Source organism: Haplochromis burtoni, unplaced genomic scaffold, assembly GCF_018398535.1.
Source record: "Haplochromis burtoni strain Fernald_Lab_line unplaced genomic scaffold, NCSU_Asbu1 Contig_212, whole genome shotgun sequence".
Lineage (NCBI taxonomy): Eukaryota > Metazoa > Chordata > Actinopteri > Cichliformes > Cichlidae > Haplochromis > Haplochromis burtoni.
Genome location: NW_024582573.1, coordinates 1030020 through 1050209, shown reverse-complemented (window position 1 = coordinate 1050209; position 20190 = coordinate 1030020). Strand labels below are relative to the sequence as shown.

Here is a 20190-nt window from a genome sequence, read left to right as displayed (position 1 = left end):
ATATGGCCCAGCCCTAGTAATGTGTGTGTTTTTGTTGACCCCTGGAAGACACATTTATCACCACAAAATTAAACACCCATGCAAGACTTACCCTGTCCATGTTACTTAATGTTATCTCACTTCTTTTTAAAAAGAAAACACAGACGGTGTACTGATATAATGCGCGATATTCTCTTCCTGCTGTTCATCACCTATAGTAGTCAAAGTTTTTTAAGAGAAACCTAACCCTGTCACCCAAACTTTATCTGCCCCACTGTTTTCATTTGTCCTTGTTTTTCACTCCACACTCACTGCTGCACTTTAGCAAACAAAGTCTCAATAAAGAGTCAATTATTAGTGTAGTATTAATGTGCTGTGCAACCAGTCAATTATGCTCATAAACCATTTGTTTTATTACAAGTGCATGTTTGAAACAATGTAAGACAGGCCATTAATTTACTTGTCCTTACCGCTGGCTGTGAACACTTCTGATTGTGAGAGTTCCTGTTCTCCCCCATTGTCTGCATCATGAAATGCCCACCCCTTGTCTGACCTCGAAAAAAAGTAGAAAAGTTTTGATCTGAGTCAGTGAGAGTAACAATCTGAATATAACTACTGTCCGATGCAGAATTTTTTGGCATACTGTATTTGTTAAATGCCTCTTACCGGACTCGTGATGGTATGACATATAGTCTGATTGCTGACAAAAAACCATCAAAAACGGTTGTAGCTTTGTTGTTGGTGGCAGCTTTAAGGTAGACAATTAACCTAGAAGAACCATCTATCCCACCATGGACAACAAATCTCCTTCTGACAAGGCAGAAATATAAAAAGAAATGTACTGACAACGGCTTGCAGTCTGAATAGATAACCTTCGCATCATGACCCCTTCTGGATTGACTCGTCTCATTGAATCCATCAGTCGAAATGCTGATTAACAAACAGATCATATCTACAAACAACTACAACTACACAAAGACTGTATTGTAAACACTGTGATGCATATATGACAGATCATCCTTGCTTGGTACCTGCTTTTTAAGGTACCATTTGTGCTACACTTCTGATGAAGAGGAAGAATATGTGGAAGAGGACCCAGCTGAGACAGAAGAATATATCCAGTCAAATATATAAATATCCAGTCAAAGGATGAAAAATTGATCTGGTCTTTAGTTCCTCCCAGCGACAGATTAAGCAAGTTGACAATAAAGAGAGACAAAAGCCACCATGGTCCAACCGCATATGCAAGGTCTCGTATTGATGACATAAATTCCACTTTTTCCCAAGTTTATTGAAGAGGTGGTGCTGAACATGACAAACAAGGAGGGCCGACGTGTATGGCATCAAGTGGAGAAAGATGGATTGAATCGACCTGCAGGCATATGTGGGTATGCAGATTTTCGCTGGTGTGTACCACTCCAGTAAAGAAGCTACGGCTAATTTATGGCATGCTGAGTCTGGTAGGACAATTTTCCGTGCTAGCATGACACTCAAGATGTTTCATAAAATCTAAAGAGTGATTTGATTCAATGATAAAGACACAAGAGAAGATTGTCATGCACAAGGCAATGTTGCTCCCATACGAGATGTATGGGATAAGTAGGTGTCTCTTCTGCCAATGATGTACAATTCAGTCACTGATGTGACTGTGGATGAGCACCTAGTGTCATTCAAACAGCTGTCCATTGTCGCTGTCCATTCAAACAGCACATCCCAAGCAAACCAGGGAAATATGGAATAAAAATATGGGCAGCATGCGATGCCAGGTCTAGTTATGCATGGAATATGCAAGTATACACTGACAAACCTGCTGTGTAATTGCACTACGATTCGTTATAACGTTTGACACCAGCAGCTGGCAGACTGGTTATGGAGAACCAGCACTTCTGCTCCAGCTCTACCTCTGCCGCAGTTCTTCCTCAACCAGCTGTCCCTACTTTCCCATCACCCAAGGAGGTGCAAATTCTGCCCTTGTAAGACTGATTTCAAAACATCAAAAATGGGCCAAAAATGCAATCCATACATCTGCAAAAATCAACCCATTGATTTGAAAAAAATAAATAAAAAAAATTAAGTGCTTTAAAACTAACATGCCATCTTAACTTTTACATATTACAAAAAGAGTATGGTCATTTGGAAGACATTACAAGGGTTAAACTAACGGATTCAGATATTTGAGTACTTCCAGAATTCCCACCCACAAAGTGGTGGCTAGTAGTAGTGTAGTAGTATCAATGGTACCAGGAACTGTAACCCTCTGGTGAGTCTACAGAGATACATTTTCAAACTTGTCTAAGAGATAATTAACTTACAGTCAATTCAGGGTCAACTGATCCAGCCCGAACTATGATCTTTATAACAAAAAACAAAAATTTCCAGCATTATCTTGAAAATAGAGGCCTGTTTTGTGAATTCAAACGGGGAGCTGACTTTATAGCAAAGGGGCCTGATAGCTGAGGGCTCTACCTCACAGTCTCAGAGCAAAGTGTTGTGATATGATGATTGATGAAGTCTTATCATTCAGGATTAAAGTGGATTTAAAATTAATGTTTACTAATTGGTTAACAATGTCATGGTCTGGGTGAGTAGATGTATTTTTCTATAGAGCTGGAGCTTCCACCCCTAAACCCTTAACGGTCTGCACCTGTTTGCACTTTGGACTACCTGCATAAAAGACCAGCGCTCTCAATGAGTCCTTGCCAGATCTTCTGCTAGCCTGCGTTAGTGTGAGGCCTCCAAGTTGTGCTATGCTTTTATTGTAAATATTTCTTGACATGCCTCTCCTTTCACCGCCCCCCTCCTGATCACTAATGCGCATGTTAAAAAACACAGCAAAGCAGCAGGCAGAGTTAAGAGCTCTGCCTATCCGGGGTAAATCCTGATCAATTTCATTTTAAGAAGAAACTCCGGTGAAATAAAAGAATAGTGACTGCCACTGCTCCTCTCTCCTTTAGTTGGCACCAGACAGGCAGAAAGGACAGGCGAGGACGGATTTTAATTTTGTGGCTGAGGCCATTGGACTTTTTGGCTGTATTGTTTTTATGCTTTTAACTTTATGTTCTCCCTGGAAGGTGTGTTTTAACTGTTTTTGTCTTTTTCTGAAATTATTTACATAAAACAAATCTTTTATATTTTTCTATTGCCTTGGCTCCCCAACTGCTCTGTCCGCTTTTGAAGGGTTTCCCATACCTGTTGTCCACACGCTCACTCAGGTCGGTTCCTGCAACAATAAATGAGTAAAGATTGTATTAGTGATGTGTCGGTTGCGAACGAAATGGCTCTTAGAGCTGGCTCTTAGAGCCGGATCTTTGACGTGAACGACGTGAGCCGGCTCCTTATCGCGAGCCGTGGGGTTTAAATAGTTTTAATTTCAATAGTTAAAAGTTGAAACGTGAATAGTTTTGTATTATATGATTTCTTTATTACATTTTATGTGAAGTGAATAAATAAAAGTATATTTATGGTGGCCCCTAGAGACAAAGCACGTACAAACTTCAAAACATGTCTGAACTCTGAAGCACGTACAAACCGTGAAGCCCGTACAAACTCAAAAACACGTAAAAACTCCAAAACACGTACAGCTCTTTCGGCTCGGCTCACTAAAAAGAGCCGGCTTTTTCGGCTCCAAACCGGCTCTTCAGATTGTTTTGCTGCTTTAAGTAATTTATTATTAACAATGATATAAAATTATGCACAAAAGGAATTACTAATGTTAAAAAAAAGTGGTTTTATTTATATATGTTTACATATAAATATATGCGGTGGCCCCTAGAGACAAAACACGTACAAACTCCAAAAAGCACGTACAAACTCCAAAACACATTTCTAGCGTTAACTGAACTTCCAAAGCAGAGCTACCTGGATAACTTAAATTACACAATTGAAAGCATATGTGTATTACTAATGTTAAAAAAAGTGGTTTTATTTATATATTCAAATAATTAAAAAAAAAAAATGTTCATTTACCTGTTACTACCACACACCAAATCCGGTCGTTGGTACTTGCTGGGTTGTGTAGCCACTAGGTAACAAAAGCTCAACACTGCGCCTAGCATCCTGGAGCACTTCTGTTGTGTTTTGTACTGTTTTGAGTTTTTATGTGCTTCTGAGTTTTTACATGCTTCGAAGTTTGTACGTGTTTTGGAGTTTTTACGTGTTTTGGAGTTTGTACGTGTTTTGTCTCTAGGGGCCACTGCATATATTTATATGTAAACATATATAAATAAAACCACTTTTTTTAACATTAGTAATTATCATCCCAGTCATGGTGTGGGTGCTTATCTTTTAGTGTTGGCTGTAAAACCATTATTATATTCATATGTTAACCATATTAGGATATTTTTCTATCTTATATAGAGGTTCATATAATAAACTCTTGTTGTTTGGTTTTTACATGTTTCATTTTATTTAAAAATCCTAAAAGTCACATTTTAACATTTATTTTCACATTTATTTTTGTGAACTTTGAACATTATATGTTTACACAAAAAACCCAAATAATTCAAAATTGTTCATCTTTCTTTTTTTAAGTTTATGTTTTTGCAATTTATATATGTTTTACAATTTTAAAGGAAATAGCAGGCAGACTAACGTGATTTTTTTGGAAGAAAGAAAAGGTAATTTTGGCTGTTTGCAGTCTTTCACTGGACAAGGCCTTGTATCCAGCATGATCAAACAGTACCCATGATAAAAGGATCTATTACAAATGCTGATAAGAATAATGTTCAGATATGTATATCATAAAAGAACCTTTAGAATATAACATTTAATAATATAAAAGTATTTATATATTTTTGAAAATATAATTTATATTTTAGATATTAATAAAATGTTACACATTTTTTTCAATCATCTGCAGTATCGACCTGTCAAGTCTGTGTCAAAGAAATATTATATATGTGGGAGAGTCTGACGGAGACATAAAATAACTAGCATTATTGAGTACCTTGAATAGTACCATATAGTAGTGCTGTTTGTGCTATAACTGTCAATATTAAAGGAGGGGGAGGGGGCAAACTGACAAGTTTTCTGTCTTCATTTATTTCACAAGTGATAGCAGAGCTGTATGTTTTAATTTTTTCAGAAATCCCTCAGGCAGAACATGGTATATGTTTAACTGGAAACTAGTAAGCTAAGCTAGCTAAGCTAAGCTAACTGCATGCTAACTTCTAACTACATTAAATTAGATAAGTTCTGTTTTCACGGATGCCTGGATTTTAAACTTAATTATTATACCTGGTAGAGCAGCTACTGCATACATTTTAATTTTAAAAAATTTAATTTATCCATACGCAAAAACTGAGTTTTCGAAAATCTCCACTGTGGCAGGAGTTCTTAAAAATCTCAGTTTTCAGTGATTGAAAACGCAGTTTAGATGTGGACGAAAGGTGCAAATGCATAGAAAAAGCTGCGTTTTCAAAAATACCCGTGTACGTGTGTAGGTAGCCTTTGTTTCACTGCTGTTGAGCTGTTTTTTTGTTTTCAGTGATTATTTTACACTTCTTAGGCTACGTCTACACTACTCTGTTTTCTTTGACCAAAAAAGCCATCTCACTGAGACACTAATTGTCTTACGCAGTTTCAAACAGCTGGAACAGATTCTGTTTGGCAGAAACTTGTGAGTTTCTCAACAGTTTTCCACCTATTTAACTTCAAATCTCAAATATCTTACTGCAATGATAGATTACCAGAGTTTTGAATGAGAGTGTATAGGAGTCAATCACAGTGATCAACCCACAGGGCGTTCCCTCTCAAAAGACAAGCAAGGCACGTCAGAGAAAAACCATGCCATGAAAGAGCTCAGGTCTTAGGAGGTTGAAAATGTCTGTGCTGATGAGACCAGTGAATGTGGGGCGACGGTGGCAAGAAAAAACTCCCTCCTGGAGGAAGAAATCTTGGGAGGACCAGGCTCTCTGGGAGGACCCTTCCTCCTGAGGGCAATACTTACTAATATTTGTCCTCCAGTCAGCGATGGTGGACTGGGACGACTGCTTTTCCTTCTCAGCGTGATGATGACCTTAACTTCCTTCCGTATCCTGTTTTAGAACTGAGAATGAAGACAAAACTGGTTAACAAGGTAACAGGACATTTAAAAATTCTCTCACTTCAGGATGAGATGCTGTGTCTTCTTACGTTTCTCTTGTAAAACAGCATGTAGGCCGAGTGCTGCTGTTCCTCACAAACTGCAGATCTAGTTGTGTGGAGCACCTGTGCGTCATTATAGGTGAGCCAGCGATCTGATGTAGAGTGCTGACTCTCCTCAGGATGGACAGAATTACAGATGTAGTGTCCTGAAATTACATTAAGACAAATGAATCCAACTTCTGGAAGTCAGCTGATTCAAGCAAACAGTGATTTTGACTTAGTGCTTCTTAGAACATCAAAAGCTTTTGTGTGTGAGTCCTTCATTGAAAAGTAGCAAGTTTTCATTTTCTGTTTGTAACAAGTCTGTTGTTTTACCTGACTCTGTGCCTCCATAATGACTGATGATGCTTACAAGACTGTAACAGCCACCCTGAGAAGGAACAAATCCAAAGAGTGTTAGTCTCACATCGGTGCCATAATTAAGCTGATTCTCTGAGATGTTCTGCAGTCTGTTTTTACCTGTTTGGATGACACCACCAAGTCCCCCTGCAGCCTAACAGGGGCATACACCTTCTGAAGCTTGTAGGTAGGGTTTGTGTAAAGCTAAACCTCTTCAGGTGCAAGAAGAGAACTCTGGCAGAAAAGAAAAAAACAAACAAACAAGGTAGAAAATAAGAATGAGTGTCAAACACAAACAGAAGATGGGTGAAAATAATTGCTGAAGAGTTGTCTTAAAAAACTCTGATGTTTGATGCGCGACCAGGTCAGTCGATCAATTCGGATGTGACCTTACTCACCTTGGCAGTGTATCAAAAGGTGACTTCACGAGTTACAAGCTCAGCAAGGCACCCCTCCAACAGCCAAACTCACCTGTTCCCTGATTGGATTGTTAAATTTGTGATTGACATGACATTGACCAATCAGCTGAAAGGACGAAAAATTTGGTCAACATTCATACTTGTAAGATAAAACTGACACACAGCCAGGGAACTTTAGTTCAGAATTTTACATAGTTTTTTGTTTTGTATCTGTAACTAGAACTTAACGAAAAAAAATTGTAAGTTGTATAAATATATTTTTTACAATCACACAAATTCTCATCTATAGATGCATGTTCAGTTTAAGTAGGATCCAGCTTTTAAAAAAAACACCATAGAAAACGGCATTTGCCCCAACAGAATCTGGTATTTTATGCCAGATACTAGCGTCTTGAACGCCCCTACTGAGTGGCGGAAAAAACACAGTTTTTACCTGTCTTTGAACGCCGCTTTTTACGTCGCTCTGCAGAAACTGTGGCAAGCCATCTAAGCCAATATTCGGCAATTTTCTAACTCGTTTGGTTAAGAAAGGGCATAGTAAATGCTATTTAATAATTCAAAACGCTATTAAAAACGGCGTTTGCCCCGACAGAATGCTGTATTTCACTCCAGCAACTGGCGCCTTGAACGCTCCTTCTGAGTGGCGGAAAAAACGCAGTTTTATCCGTCTTTGAACGGCGTTTTTTATGTCTTTCGGCAGAAAACGCTGTTAAAAGATGGATCAGGTGTGACAGCGTTTAAAACGGTGTTTTGTTGAAATTATGCAGGGCACCTCCCATTGCACCCTCATCCAATTACTTTCAACTCCTTTCACCAAATCAAAGAAGAAGAATTGCAGACCATACTAATTGATCACAGATTCACCTTGCTGCTAAGTGAATGTCTATTCGGTACCAGTGCTTGTCACAGTTTTTACTTGTATTACAATCCCACTATGCAATTTGATGTGTTTAAAGCATGATCAAACAAGCAAACGACAGAATGCTTTTTCTGAAACAAGTGGAGACCTTAACTGTGTCTGTTGGAGCAGCTCTGCTCATGTCTGACCTTCTTTCGTATTTTCGTCTTTACTTCTCTTAACCTTTAACTTACGTCTTACGGTGCGTTCACACCGAACGCGTTAGACGCGACCAAAAAGCGCCAGACGCTCCTAGCTGGTCGCGTGCACATTTGCACCTTGACGCGGGACCAACGCGAATTGGTCGCGCTTCAAAATATGCTATTTTCACGCGTGTGAAGCGGAAATGTGGGAGGAAGTAGTGCCAGACGGTATGTTTGCAAAATGGCAGCTGTCAATCTAGCGTTTGAAGAGAGAGTCTCCTTCTCTATTTACTGTGGAGAGCAGAGCAGCGGCGTAAAGGACGTCCTCGCCGTACCTGGGTCCATCTGGTCCTCTAGAAGCGTGAGCAGTTTGGTGAGTTTCACCACTTGCTCCAGGAGCTGCGTATGGATGATGGCCGCTTTCAGCGGTACCACCGTCTTTCCCTTGCCCAGTTTGAGGAGCTGCTGTCCCGCGTGGGTCCCAGCATTGCCCGCCTAAACACCAATGTCTGTCTTCCTGCGGTTAGTAAAAGTGTTTAATACGGTAGTCCTTTATTGATACCTGTGCTAATATATTATATTAGGGGTGCAACAATACTCGTATCAATATTGAACCGTTCGATACAGTGCTTTCGGTTCGGTATGCATATGTATCGAACAATACACATTTTTTATTTATTTTATCAACTTTTCTTCTGACGATGCTGTCTGTGTCGAGCGCTCAGTGGATCTGCGTTCAACTACTCCGCCTAGGCTGCACTGTCGTAGCACAAGCTAGCAAGACAGAAGCTAAGCTCGTTGCAACATGGCAACTGCCTCAACACTACCCGAAATTGAACCGCCCCCACCCTCATTCAGATCTGCCGTTTGGAACTATTTTGGTTTTCATGTGAAGTATGACCCTGATGGTAAGCGCGTCATGGACAAAAGTAAAACAGTATGTCGGATGTGCCACGCAATGCTCAATTGGTGGGAACTAGTGCGTTAGCGCAGTTAGCTCGTTAACGACAGACTGTCTGATGAAGGAAGAACAAACAAATATTATGTGAAATCAAATTTAACTTCCCTTTTTCTTTTTTTTTCTTTTTTTTACAGAACTCTTAGTTACCACATAGCTGGTTAACAGCCTGTAACATGCAGTAGGCACAATACATTTTGCTGTGTGTGTTGTATACAATAATGTCACACATCTTAAATGACATCAGGGAAATATTAAAAATAAAAGCTTTATTGCAGTTTGTGCACCCACATAACCACTGGTGTGCTTTCACACACCTGGAAAACTTTTATTTCTCTGATTGTGACTGTGAGAAGAACTTTTGGTGTTTTGTCTTTTGACAAGACATCCACATCCCACTACCACACAAAATGTTGTAGGTGTACACTGTGGTTTTAGCTTAGCTGCAGAAGCAGAGGTGGGGCAGAGCATTTCAGAGAGCAGTGCCAGGTTGAGCTGAATGGTACAGCTGCTGCATATCTTCTAATCAGCCATTCCTTTTTACGTAGCAGGGTGAAATTTTGAGACACAGAGACCACAGAGCAGCCACAGCCGTACCAAGCTACACACCTGTCTAAGAAGGAAGTAACCTGAGTTGTTGCTTAGCGTATTGTGGCAGACTGGGTTTGAGCAGCACATGGCTTTTGTTTGTATACAACTGGATGTGAGCTTAGGCTGCTCTCAATTAAGATTATTTCTTCTGAAAGTCATAAATCCCTGCAGCTCAAGAACTTTGGATACGGACCCAAGATCTCTGGGAGTATCCCCAAAGCATCAGAGTTTTCCACATTAATGCACATGGAACAACAGTAGTAGCCTAAGCCTTTCCACAAAGTCATAGTTTTGCTGCCATTTGGAGCACACCAGCTTTAAAGCAAGGAAGAACACACAGAACCTTCATGGTTGTTGTGATGGAGGACATGCAGAAGGGCGATGTGACAGTGGAGGATGGGTGAGATGGAGGCAGATGTCCCACTATGTTGATTCTTAAATGGAGTGGCTGGAAAAAAAAGCTGCTGTTTCATTACCTGCGTGAAGTAACTACAATATGGCAACACACAGATGTTACAGATGGTTCTGAAATCCCCAAAATAATAAAGAAGTTTTACAGACATTTGGACTTGCTCAAAGTGAACATTTCACTTCCCAAATGTTGCAGTGTGGAAGGGAGACATCTCCAAACATTTATGTAATATAGCCAAAAAATAACTGAATGAAATAACTGTCCATACTTCCCAATCATTACATATTAACTATGCTTCTTTAATACATCCCAGCCTTCATTTATCAGAAGCCAAAATTGGCTTTTGTGTAGGTCTAAGTCCAACAATCAGAGAGACATAGTGGATCATCTGGTTGAGGCACCTTGACCTTAACAGTATTTCTTCATCTTATGTTATATATTTCTTAATACTTATGATACTCTGATGATGAGCAGGAATGTGAACCGTGAGACCAGTTGAAAATCTACTGCTATTGTCTGTTGTCAACTTTTGTAAAAGGTGATTTGATTTACATCTACATTATTTACAAAATATTGAGGTAAACTAGGTTATATGTTTTTAAAAAAATTAATTTTTAAAAAAACAGACATTGTGTCTTTGTTAGTAAAGCACAGAAATGAGATTTTTGTTTGTTTTTGTTGCATTCTTCATTGTCAGATTGCGCATGGCAATCTGCTTTTTGCTTTTAAATGGTAAATCTGAGTCATTTTAAAGAAGTTATTGACATACTTGTACTGTATTTTTTCTCATGAACACATTTGCATCAAGATTTAAAAGCTAAACACAACTTCACTATCTAAAACTGAAACCAGTGATTTTATCCTACAAGATGTGCTAATCATCAGTCCGGACCATACATACAGGAAACACTACTCACTGTCTCTTTTGTCTGTGTGTGTGTAAATAGAGAGAGAGCATCAGAAGCACAAGCAGTTTATGCTGCCACTGCTGCAGAGATGATGCGACTGTGTTGGGCCCTAGTACTGATTTTTTCTTATTCCACTTCAGGTATGTTCATTTACTTTCCTATTCTGAGGTTTTCATTTTGTTTATGTCTGCATGAAATAACACTAGCTGAGAGAGGACTTTTTTTTTTTTTTACCATTTCTTAATTTGTTTCTGGTTTAAATTAATGTCACATTACATTTTGATATGTCTCTAAAGTGCTTCCAGAACAACTGGTATTCAGCCACTGTTAATGCAGGTGTCTTTGACATGTCTTTAATCACAGACTTTGTCTCTTTTATAACAGAAGGCACTATAATCATCACAGAGCCTGGTGAGAGCATCACTTTGAAGTGTTCCTCAGAAGTATGCCCCAAAAACAATGGTCGATATGCTGGGATGTATCTGTATCATAGGTTTACTGAACAGAATGAGGTGTATTACTATAGAAACCATGTAAACAGCAAAGTCGCTGTGCGATCGAGATACAAAGGCAGGATTGAGTCAAACGGAGCTCCCATGAACCACAGCATCACCATGACCAATCTGACTGTGGATGATTCTGGTGTCTACACTTGTGTCTACAAAGAATCAGTAGACAAAAGTGTTGAGTGCAAAGTCTACACAGTTTTTGTAAGAGGTGAGTGTTTTCTTCCATTTAACTCCAAAATCTTGTCCAGTAACTAAAAGACTTTAGAGGGGCTAAAGACAGTATACTGTAAATGTACAGTACACAGTTACAAATTCAGGATGTGATTTTTACATTACGAAGTAGCAACAGTATAGGAAGTTGGTTTATATTTACCTACACAGTGGTGACATTACACATGGATGTGGTTATTTGGGCTCCAGGAAAGTCAGCTTTTTATTACCCTAAACTCCAATATGTCGTATTTTTATGAAGTATTTAGGCAGGATAGCACTCTATAAACACCACTGTTGCTGAAAAATATATTTAAGAAAGTTATTGTACCAGCAACAACTGTTTCAGTTTAATACTTTTGCACTTCTGAATCTGTAAAATATAACCTCATTTTTAAAAAAAAAGTTCACTGTAAAATGTTACTAAAAACAGCACACAGTGATTTGCAAATCTCATAAACCCACATTTTATTCATAACAGAATATTTAAACTGAAAATATATACAATTTAAAGAAAAAAATTAGGTCAACACATCTACAAAACATTAGGACAGGGTCACATTTAGTACTGTGCAGCATACCTACTTTTTTTTAAACAACAGATCAGTTGCTGGACTTTTAGGAAAGTAATGTTGTCCCATTTTTGTCCAATAGCACTCTAGCTGCTCAACAGTCCAGGGTCTTCCTTGCCATGTTTTTCTTTTTATGATGCACCAAATGTTTTCAGTTGGTGAAAGTTTGGAATACAGGCTGAAGAGCTCGGCACCGTGTTGTCCAGATTGGAACCTACTGTTTGTTGCTCTAAAACCTGCATATACCTTTCAAAATCGATGGTGCCAAATGTACAGGCTTTCAGTTCCACAGGCACTAATGCATCCTCACTAATGGTCCCTCTCTTCTTTAGTCTGAAAGAGTCCAAGTTTTCCAAGAAGTATTTCAAATTTCGGGTTTTTTGTCCACCGAACAGTTTTCGACTTCATTTAAAACTAACTTTGGCCCAGAGAAGATGGCACTGTTTCTAGATCACATACACATATGGCTTCTTTGCATGATAAAGCTTTAACCTCCTTTTGAGGATGGCATGGTCAACTAACACAGGCAGTGATTTATGGCTGTGTTCCTGAAACTATGCAATGATTTCCAAGGTAAAATCATACCTGTTTTTACTGAACTACCACCTGAAGGCCCAAAGATCACTGGCATCCAATACTAATTCTCTGAATCTTTTGATATTATGTAATACAGATGATGAGATATTCAGTCTTAATGGTTTTACATTGAGGAACATTATAGTTTTTACCAATTATTAATGGCCCTCTGCCCATCTTGACTTCTTAGAAACTCTGCCTCGCTACAAAGCTCTTTTTGTACTTTGTTATAACGCTGACTTCCTGCCAATTAACCTAATTAGCAAGAGGTGAAGTGTTCCTGCAGGGCTTTGTTTTTGCTACTACTTTATTTTACAGTCTTTTTTTGCCCTCCATCATCATTTTGAGACAAACTGCTGCCATCAAATGAAAAATGACTTAATATTTTTCATGAAAAAGTAAAATTTCACAATTTAAATATTTGACGTTTTCTGTGTTTATGAGATTTGCAGATCATTACATTCAGTTTTAATTTACACTTTACACAACTTCTTTGGTCGTATACAAACACAGGGCTCCTGTTTAATGTGTCTTCTATATGTTTCATTACTCCAGCTTGTAAATGATGTGACCTAATCCACTTTTCTTGTCAAGGTGACATATACAAAAAATACCAATTTTCTGTTGTCCTTCCTGACTATGAAGGGTTTTGTATCAAAAAATTTTTTGCTGTTAAAGTACAGTTAAAGCTATTCTAAATTTGTATTTACATTTTTTTCCATACAGAAATAACAAACAAACCTAACAGAGAGCTCCAGACGACCACAGAGAAGAGACGTCTACCTGGTGGTAATCGTGAGCATAATACTACCGAGCATCCCAAAGGTCAGTTTGATTCTCTCAACTAACAGCCTGTCTGTTAACTCCCAGTGCTGTTATCAGCCAAGTGAGGTGCACTGCATACAGATGCTTCCATTGCCACAAATTAGCTTGCACACTTTATGAAGCTATAAAAAAAAGAAGTAGCAATAACAAAGAAAACGATTTTATGTTAAGTTTTACAATTGTGATATCTCTTATGGTTGTGGTCTTCAGTAGGGCTGAACTCAACTTACAGTAGATATAAAACACAATAGACCATAATTCACAATTAATCAAATTGATGTGCCATTTGGGCTTGGTGACACCCTCAACAGTAATGCTGAATAAAAGTAATATAAAAGGCTATTGTTTTTTTTTAAACAAACAGTGACAACACAGATTTTAATTACTTTTAATTACTTTTCCTCTTCCTATATGATATACAAAGAGAAGAGCAATCTTCCTTTTATTTTTAGATGAGCTCTTCTTGAGTTTTCTTTTGGAGAATTCTGTATTACATTGCAAATTTAAAGTTAGAACAGTGTAATTAAAGGAGTGCACCAGGATGGTAAACTTCTTATGTAGCTGAATGAAGACATCACTTGTGTTTCCCTGTATTTCACACAGAACCATGTTCCAGACAAAAAGCGCTCTTGTCCACTGCAGAGGAGAGACATCTACCTCTGGTGTTAATCATCAGTATTTCCACCATCATCCTGCTGTTCATCATAATCTTAATCCTACTGATGATCCAGAAGGTGAGTTCAGTTCTTTCTACTTAAAGCTTTCTATGTAAGGTACTGTTATGTAATCCAGCCCTGCAGCTATGGTGTGCAGCAGTGGTTATCTTCTGTCTGCAGACATGTAAATGTACACATTTATTAGCCTCACCGCAACCAAGTATGACTGCTGTAAACACTGTAAACGCTCTTGCGCTGACTTGCTGATTATATCAGAAACCACTGAATTATCTGTTTGGATCTTGAAGTGCAGCTGTGAAAGGGCTGCAGCTCCTTGGAAAGTACATCACACTATTCACGTCTTTCGCTCTGTTAGCTCAAGATGAAAATAATTTTTCTTTGTTACAAAACCCAACTTTAATAATACACTAACACACCTGTCCTCTGTAAAATCCACTTCTTAAGAACTCCACTTGGCTTTGTACCCACTGTGAGCACTGTTTTATTGTTTTACCATGTGTCAAATCATTTGTCAAAAATGAAAACTTTCTAGAAATTAACTGGATGTACTTTTTTGAAATCTGCTTAAACCATCATACTATTTATACAGAAAACTGATACAGTGGTATTTTACTATTGACAGGCGAGAAAAATGAAAAGCCACGAAAGAAAAGCAAGACCTTCCCTGCAAGGATCCAGTGATTATGTGTATGAAGTTATGATGAAGACCAACGGGTGCCCAGCAGCAGCTCCAGAGCAGCCAACACAAAACCCCTATGAGCTTGTTTAGATATGTAGTCGAATATTATTCGCTTCTGGAGGGTTTCTTTTTAAGCTGTTGATGGGGTGTTTTTTCTTCTTCTTTTGTTTCACTGCTTTTGGTTGATTTTTGTTTTTGAAGTGATTTAAATCACAATGATGCACTCAACGTGACCATTCATAGTGTTGCATTGCCTCTGTTCCCTGATTATTCGAGAATTGAGAGGGCATTTGAAAAAAGCATAAATACATATTGTGATATCATAGGGATACGGTTTGGGTTGTTGCTTGTGAGGACCTGGACCTCAGACACCATAATAAACATCAGCAGCCTGATTATTCATCTGTTAGTTTAGCACAAATGAACACGTGGTGAGTGTTTCTTGTTTATGTATTATAACTTGGAGGGTGCATGCGAGGACATGTGAAACACACTTGTGGCCAAAAACCACCGAAGATGGGTGGGAGGGTGGGGATGGGGATGAGTGGTTTATATTTCTACATGCAGATATCTCACATGGTTTATTAATGCTGATTTGATAACAGTCGCATATAAATAACTGATGTAATTAGAGTTCTGAAAGTGGAGATGAGACTGGATGATAACTGGTTAGACTGTTTATTGGTAAATGGCCTGTATTTGTATAGCGCTTTTACTAGTCCCCCTAGGGACCCCAAAGCGCTTTACACACCCAGTCATTTATTAGAATGGAAATAACAGACATGTTTTGAAACAGTTGAAGTTTTGTTTGTTTGTTTGTTTGTTTCTTGGCTTGTATGCTTTATTATTGTTAATTCCAAACCTTCTCCATAATTTGTGCTCTGTGCTCTGGAATATAACAACAGTAATCTGAGGTATAGTATAATAAAAAAAACATTCAATGAAAAATATTCAAGGAAACACACACAAACACACACACGCACACACATACAAACAGTATAACTGGTTTAAGTAAATGCTGCAAGATCTTTATTGTTCAAAGGGGAGAGTGTACAGTATGTTCTGGATTAAACTCATTTGTCATTGCTGTCAATAAAAACCTGCATTATGTGGTGTTTGCACTTTCATAGAGTGAAATTTGTTTTGATTTAGGGTTTTGTGAGCATATTTCCTAGGCATTGTTTCCCCACTTTTTCAGGTTTCTGGGCTATTTTCAACAGTGTCTTCTTCATATCACCTGCACTGAGAGGAATGTTTGCTTTGAGAGGAGACTTTGTCAGGAGTTGTACCTTGATAGAGTGGTGAGATTTTCAGTACGAATCCCAGATGGGTTTAAGGTGAGGGTGGAATTACATCAGTGATTGGCTCTGAGCCTCTTCTTGTTTGCAATAGTGGTGGGTAGGTTTACTGATGGGGTCAGGCTGGAGTCTCCATGAACTGATGTTTGCAAGCGACATTGTGAGAGCAGGGAGCAGGTGGATGTGTGCTCTGGAGAGAAGAGGTATAAAAGTCAGTAGAAGGAAGACAGAATACTTGTGAATGAGTGGGAGAAAGGTGTAACAACAGAGCTGCAGAAGTATAAGTAGTTAAGATAGCTGTGTTATGTATCTGGTGCGTGCCATTCAAAACAACGGGCAATGCAGAGAGGTGAAGAAAATAATGCAGGCAGGTTGGAGTGTGTGAAGACCACTGTGAAGGGTGATTTGTGACAGAGGGATAGCATGAGGAGTGAATGTGAGACCTGCTATGGTTTGGTTTTACTGACACAAATTTGGCAAACAGTGTAATTTGTGAATATACATTTTAATGGCAGTCCCAGAGTGAAAAAAGAATATGACCAATAAAAGCCACGATCTATTTGAACTCTTAGATTATTCATTCATTCATCAGTTAGTTTTGTTTTATTTATTTAGTCTCTTGCAGAGTAAAAGCCAGTGACATGGCTACTGATAGTCTCACTTTTAACCACAAGAGAGCAGCACTTGACAGTTTTTCTATTGTAAAACTCTTCCAGTAGGATCAGCAGGACCAGCACCACAAATACAGGAAGCCTGGATCAGCTCTGTGGTTAAAAGGTTGCAATCTCTGATCCTATGGGTCTTACCCAGAAGGAAATGCACAATTCAGATGGAGCTGATGTGGGTGGGGGGACTCGCCCAGCTCTAAATACGTTGAAGTCGGCACGTCCTCCCTGCTTCCCCTGATGAGATAAGCAAAACCTGAGTAGCCTTGCAGGTCAAATCCTACCAGTCCCACCTGTTATGACAGCTCCCCTCTAGATTGGTGCACTTCTTAATAACATGGCCTGGACAGTATTTAAAGGGCTGGAGTAACCTGTAAAAGCTATTTGCACTAATAAGGATAAATACTCGGATTTTTACCTGCACTGCTTAACAAAAGTTTAAAAAGTGAATATCCACCATTTGGACCTATTACAGGATATTTTATTAAAGCAGTTTGGCAGGAAAAAAAGCTAAATGAAATGCAAATAAAACGAAATAATAATCAGTTAAATCACTTGAACTATGCTTATCCAATCAACCTACTCTGAGCTAATGCTGATTTTGTTTTGATTGTTTGAAGGAGAAAGGCACATCCAGGCCTAGAGATGCACTTATTTCTGTGTTCTGTGTTGACTGGGAATTCAAATGTTCTTGATTCTATAATCCAACATGACAAAAAATGAGTAGAGAAAAAGCCAAAAAAAACCCATACAAAACCAATTTGCAGGTTCACTGGTTGGGTTGCAGTTGATCCCTCTGGCATCTCCGCTGGAATTTACGACTGTGGACACCTTAGGTCAAATCTGCAGTACTGCAGGGTCACATTCAAACCTGTTTCATTTGCCCAAATCTGCCTGCAATGCTGTAGCAATTAGCACTGACATAGCATCTCAGATTTGAACAAGTCTAGGGGCAGCTCTGTTTAGAAAAAAAGAAAAACAACACTGCGGGGGGGTTTCCATTCAGTCGAGGTTTAGTAGCCACCGAGGGCATTGACTGATTGCAGGGGAGAGTGTAGCCGAGTGGTAAATTAATAATAATATTTTCCATTTCAGTTAACCAAATATCCATTTAAGGTTCAAAAAGGGGTCTTAAAATGTTTTTCTTTGTTTCCATGTACGGTAAGACAAGAATGTTGTTGGGTAATTTAATGTTATTGCTTATCTGCATGTTGTGTGCACTTGAAGCTGTTAATTTTATAGGTTTGTGTAGTTGCATATTGTGGTCACTGGGGGGGGGGGCAGTGCTTAAGGGTTAACTGCAGTTTTCCAAAAAAAAACTTAACAAGAAATGCATCTTGGGACTTCCTGTTTACCTTTCTTTTTGTTGTGGATGTGGAACGGGAATGTTGTGAAGGAGTTAAATTGTTGGTAAGGAATTGTTAAATATGCACATAACTCATTGAAACATATTGTTATAATTGTAGTGCAGTGGCAAAACGTCAGTATTTTAACAAGATGATGTATTTCTTAAATGTATGATGCAAAGGACCTGTATGTGCAGTGTGGAGCGGCCATTTTCTCCATGCAAGGGATAAGCTGCGAGATCGTCTGTGTGCTGCAGTATTGCAAGTGAGCTGAGATTTCTGTGGAATGTAAGTATTTATAAAAATGTATGTAACACTTCCACATTTTTTAAAGGAGCCTTGTGTGATTTAGTTCTTTGTATTTTGTTCTGCACAGACAGGGGCCACTGCCGTATTTTTGTGTGTTGTATTTCATTTCATTTATTTTATTCCTCGTATTGTATTTGCGCATCTTTGTTTAATCGGTTATTCTGTTACTTTGCCACGTTACCTCTCGTGCTGTCGATGTTCAGTACAAGTCCATATGGCCGCTGTTTGACAAAAGTAAAGGTCAAAGGACATTTTTTTAAACTGATACTGTAAACTTTTGTTTGTGTGTCAGGTTTCCATACATCGGGAACAGCTGCTGCATCTGTAATTCTGTCCATCCTGAGGAGAGTCCACACTCTACATCAGATCCTTGGCTCACCTATAATGATGCACAGGTGCTGCACACAACTGGATCTGCAGCTTGTGAGGAACAGCAGCACTCGGCCTACATCTTGTTTTACAAGATTAACGTAAGAAGACACAGCATCTCATCCTGAAGTGAGAGAATGGCACGCCAGCTGCAGCCTAATCCAATCTCTCTTCTTTTTTTTTTTCGGTGCCCAGACACCCTTCAGTTTCATCATGTCATCCCTAACAATAGCTGTAGAGTTGGATGGAGGATGAAGACAGCAGAGAGCAAAAGAAACAGGTAAGAGCAGACAGGTAGTCAGAGTTAACAAAAACTTTTAAAGCCAGTGTAGCTTCGGTTTTGAACACATTTATTGATGACAATTTTACATAAATAAGCAGTGTGTTATACTGTTATCAGATGTGGAGTCTCACTAACCACTTTAATAGTGACTTGTGTCCCAAATACTGTTTATTTGTCTTAGTTACAGATAGTGAAATAAAAATGGGAAATGATTGTTTCATAATTGTATACTCAGCTTGGTCGAGAACGAGGGGCAGGATTTTGAATTGATGCCATTGGTGCATCTACTAAAGTTCTGGGGTCAGTTTGAATATCAGTGACCTTGACCTCAAGTTCAAAGGTCAAGTTTTCTGAATATCTTGTGAATGCTACAACTCTGTGACGAGAAGTAAGTCTCCTAGGTTGTTTGAATTTGTATATAGGTGCATCTACTAGGAAGCTGAAGGGTTGCACTGCGGGCCATCTGTAGAGGTGTAGAGTCAACAACCTGTCTCTGAACGTGGACAAAACAAAAGAGATTGTTGACTTCAGGAGAGCACAGTGGGATCACTGCCCACTTAAGATCAATGGATCCTCTGTGGAGGTCATCAAGAGCACCAAATTTCTTGGTGTCCACCTGGCGGAGAACCTCTCCTGCTTCCTCAACACCAGCTCCATAACCAAGAAGGCCCAGCAGCATCTCTACTTCATGCAGAAGCTGAGGAAAGCCCATCTCCCACCATCCATTCTCACCATATGGCCATATGTCATATATAGCACCAGGGTCTCGGAGGAACGCTGTCTCGTTTCACTCTGTACAGCACCTCTGCACGTGGTTAAAATGACAATAAAAGCCACTTGACTTGACCTGTTTTTGTAGCAGTTGCTTGGAGACGAGCACCATACAGTTCAAATGAGCATACATTCCAAAATATGCAAATTAGCCCCATACATCATAATGCTGATGTTTGCTGTTCAGGGTATGAACGTTCTATGCTGAAAGTTTATAAATATACAACCTTTGACTGCTTGTTTTCAGTTGAACTTTTGCAAAGCTGAGGAGATTTTGGCTGCGATCACATCAAGTCCAAAGATGTTTAAA

General features: G+C 38.9%; 1 protein-coding gene and 2 long non-coding RNA genes across 3 annotated transcripts; 2 read left to right on the top strand and 1 right to left on the bottom strand.

Moving 5' to 3' along the window:
- Positions 1–15: 15 nt before the first annotated feature.
- On the bottom strand, positions 16–6566 carry LOC102292287. The gene is made up of 3 exons (XR_006055094.1): positions 6112–6566; positions 5927–6025; positions 16–3199 (listed from the first exon to the last, which is right to left on the bottom strand). It is a non-coding gene; the product is annotated as an uncharacterized LOC102292287 (long non-coding RNA).
- Positions 6567–8858: 2292 nt separating this feature from the next.
- Positions 8859–15342, top strand: LOC102292513. The gene is made up of 5 exons (XM_005936460.2): positions 8859–10931; positions 11176–11508; positions 13385–13483; positions 14087–14217; positions 14783–15342. The coding sequence occupies exons 1-5, from the start codon at positions 10880–10882 to the stop codon at positions 14927–14929; spliced, it is 762 nt and encodes a 253-aa protein (XP_005936522.1). The 5' UTR covers positions 8859–10879; the 3' UTR covers positions 14930–15342.
- Positions 15343–18046: 2704 nt separating this feature from the next.
- LOC121815429 lies at positions 18047–20190 on the top strand. The gene is made up of 3 exons (XR_006055093.1): positions 18047–18927; positions 19022–19106; positions 20128–20190. It is a non-coding gene; the product is annotated as an uncharacterized LOC121815429 (long non-coding RNA).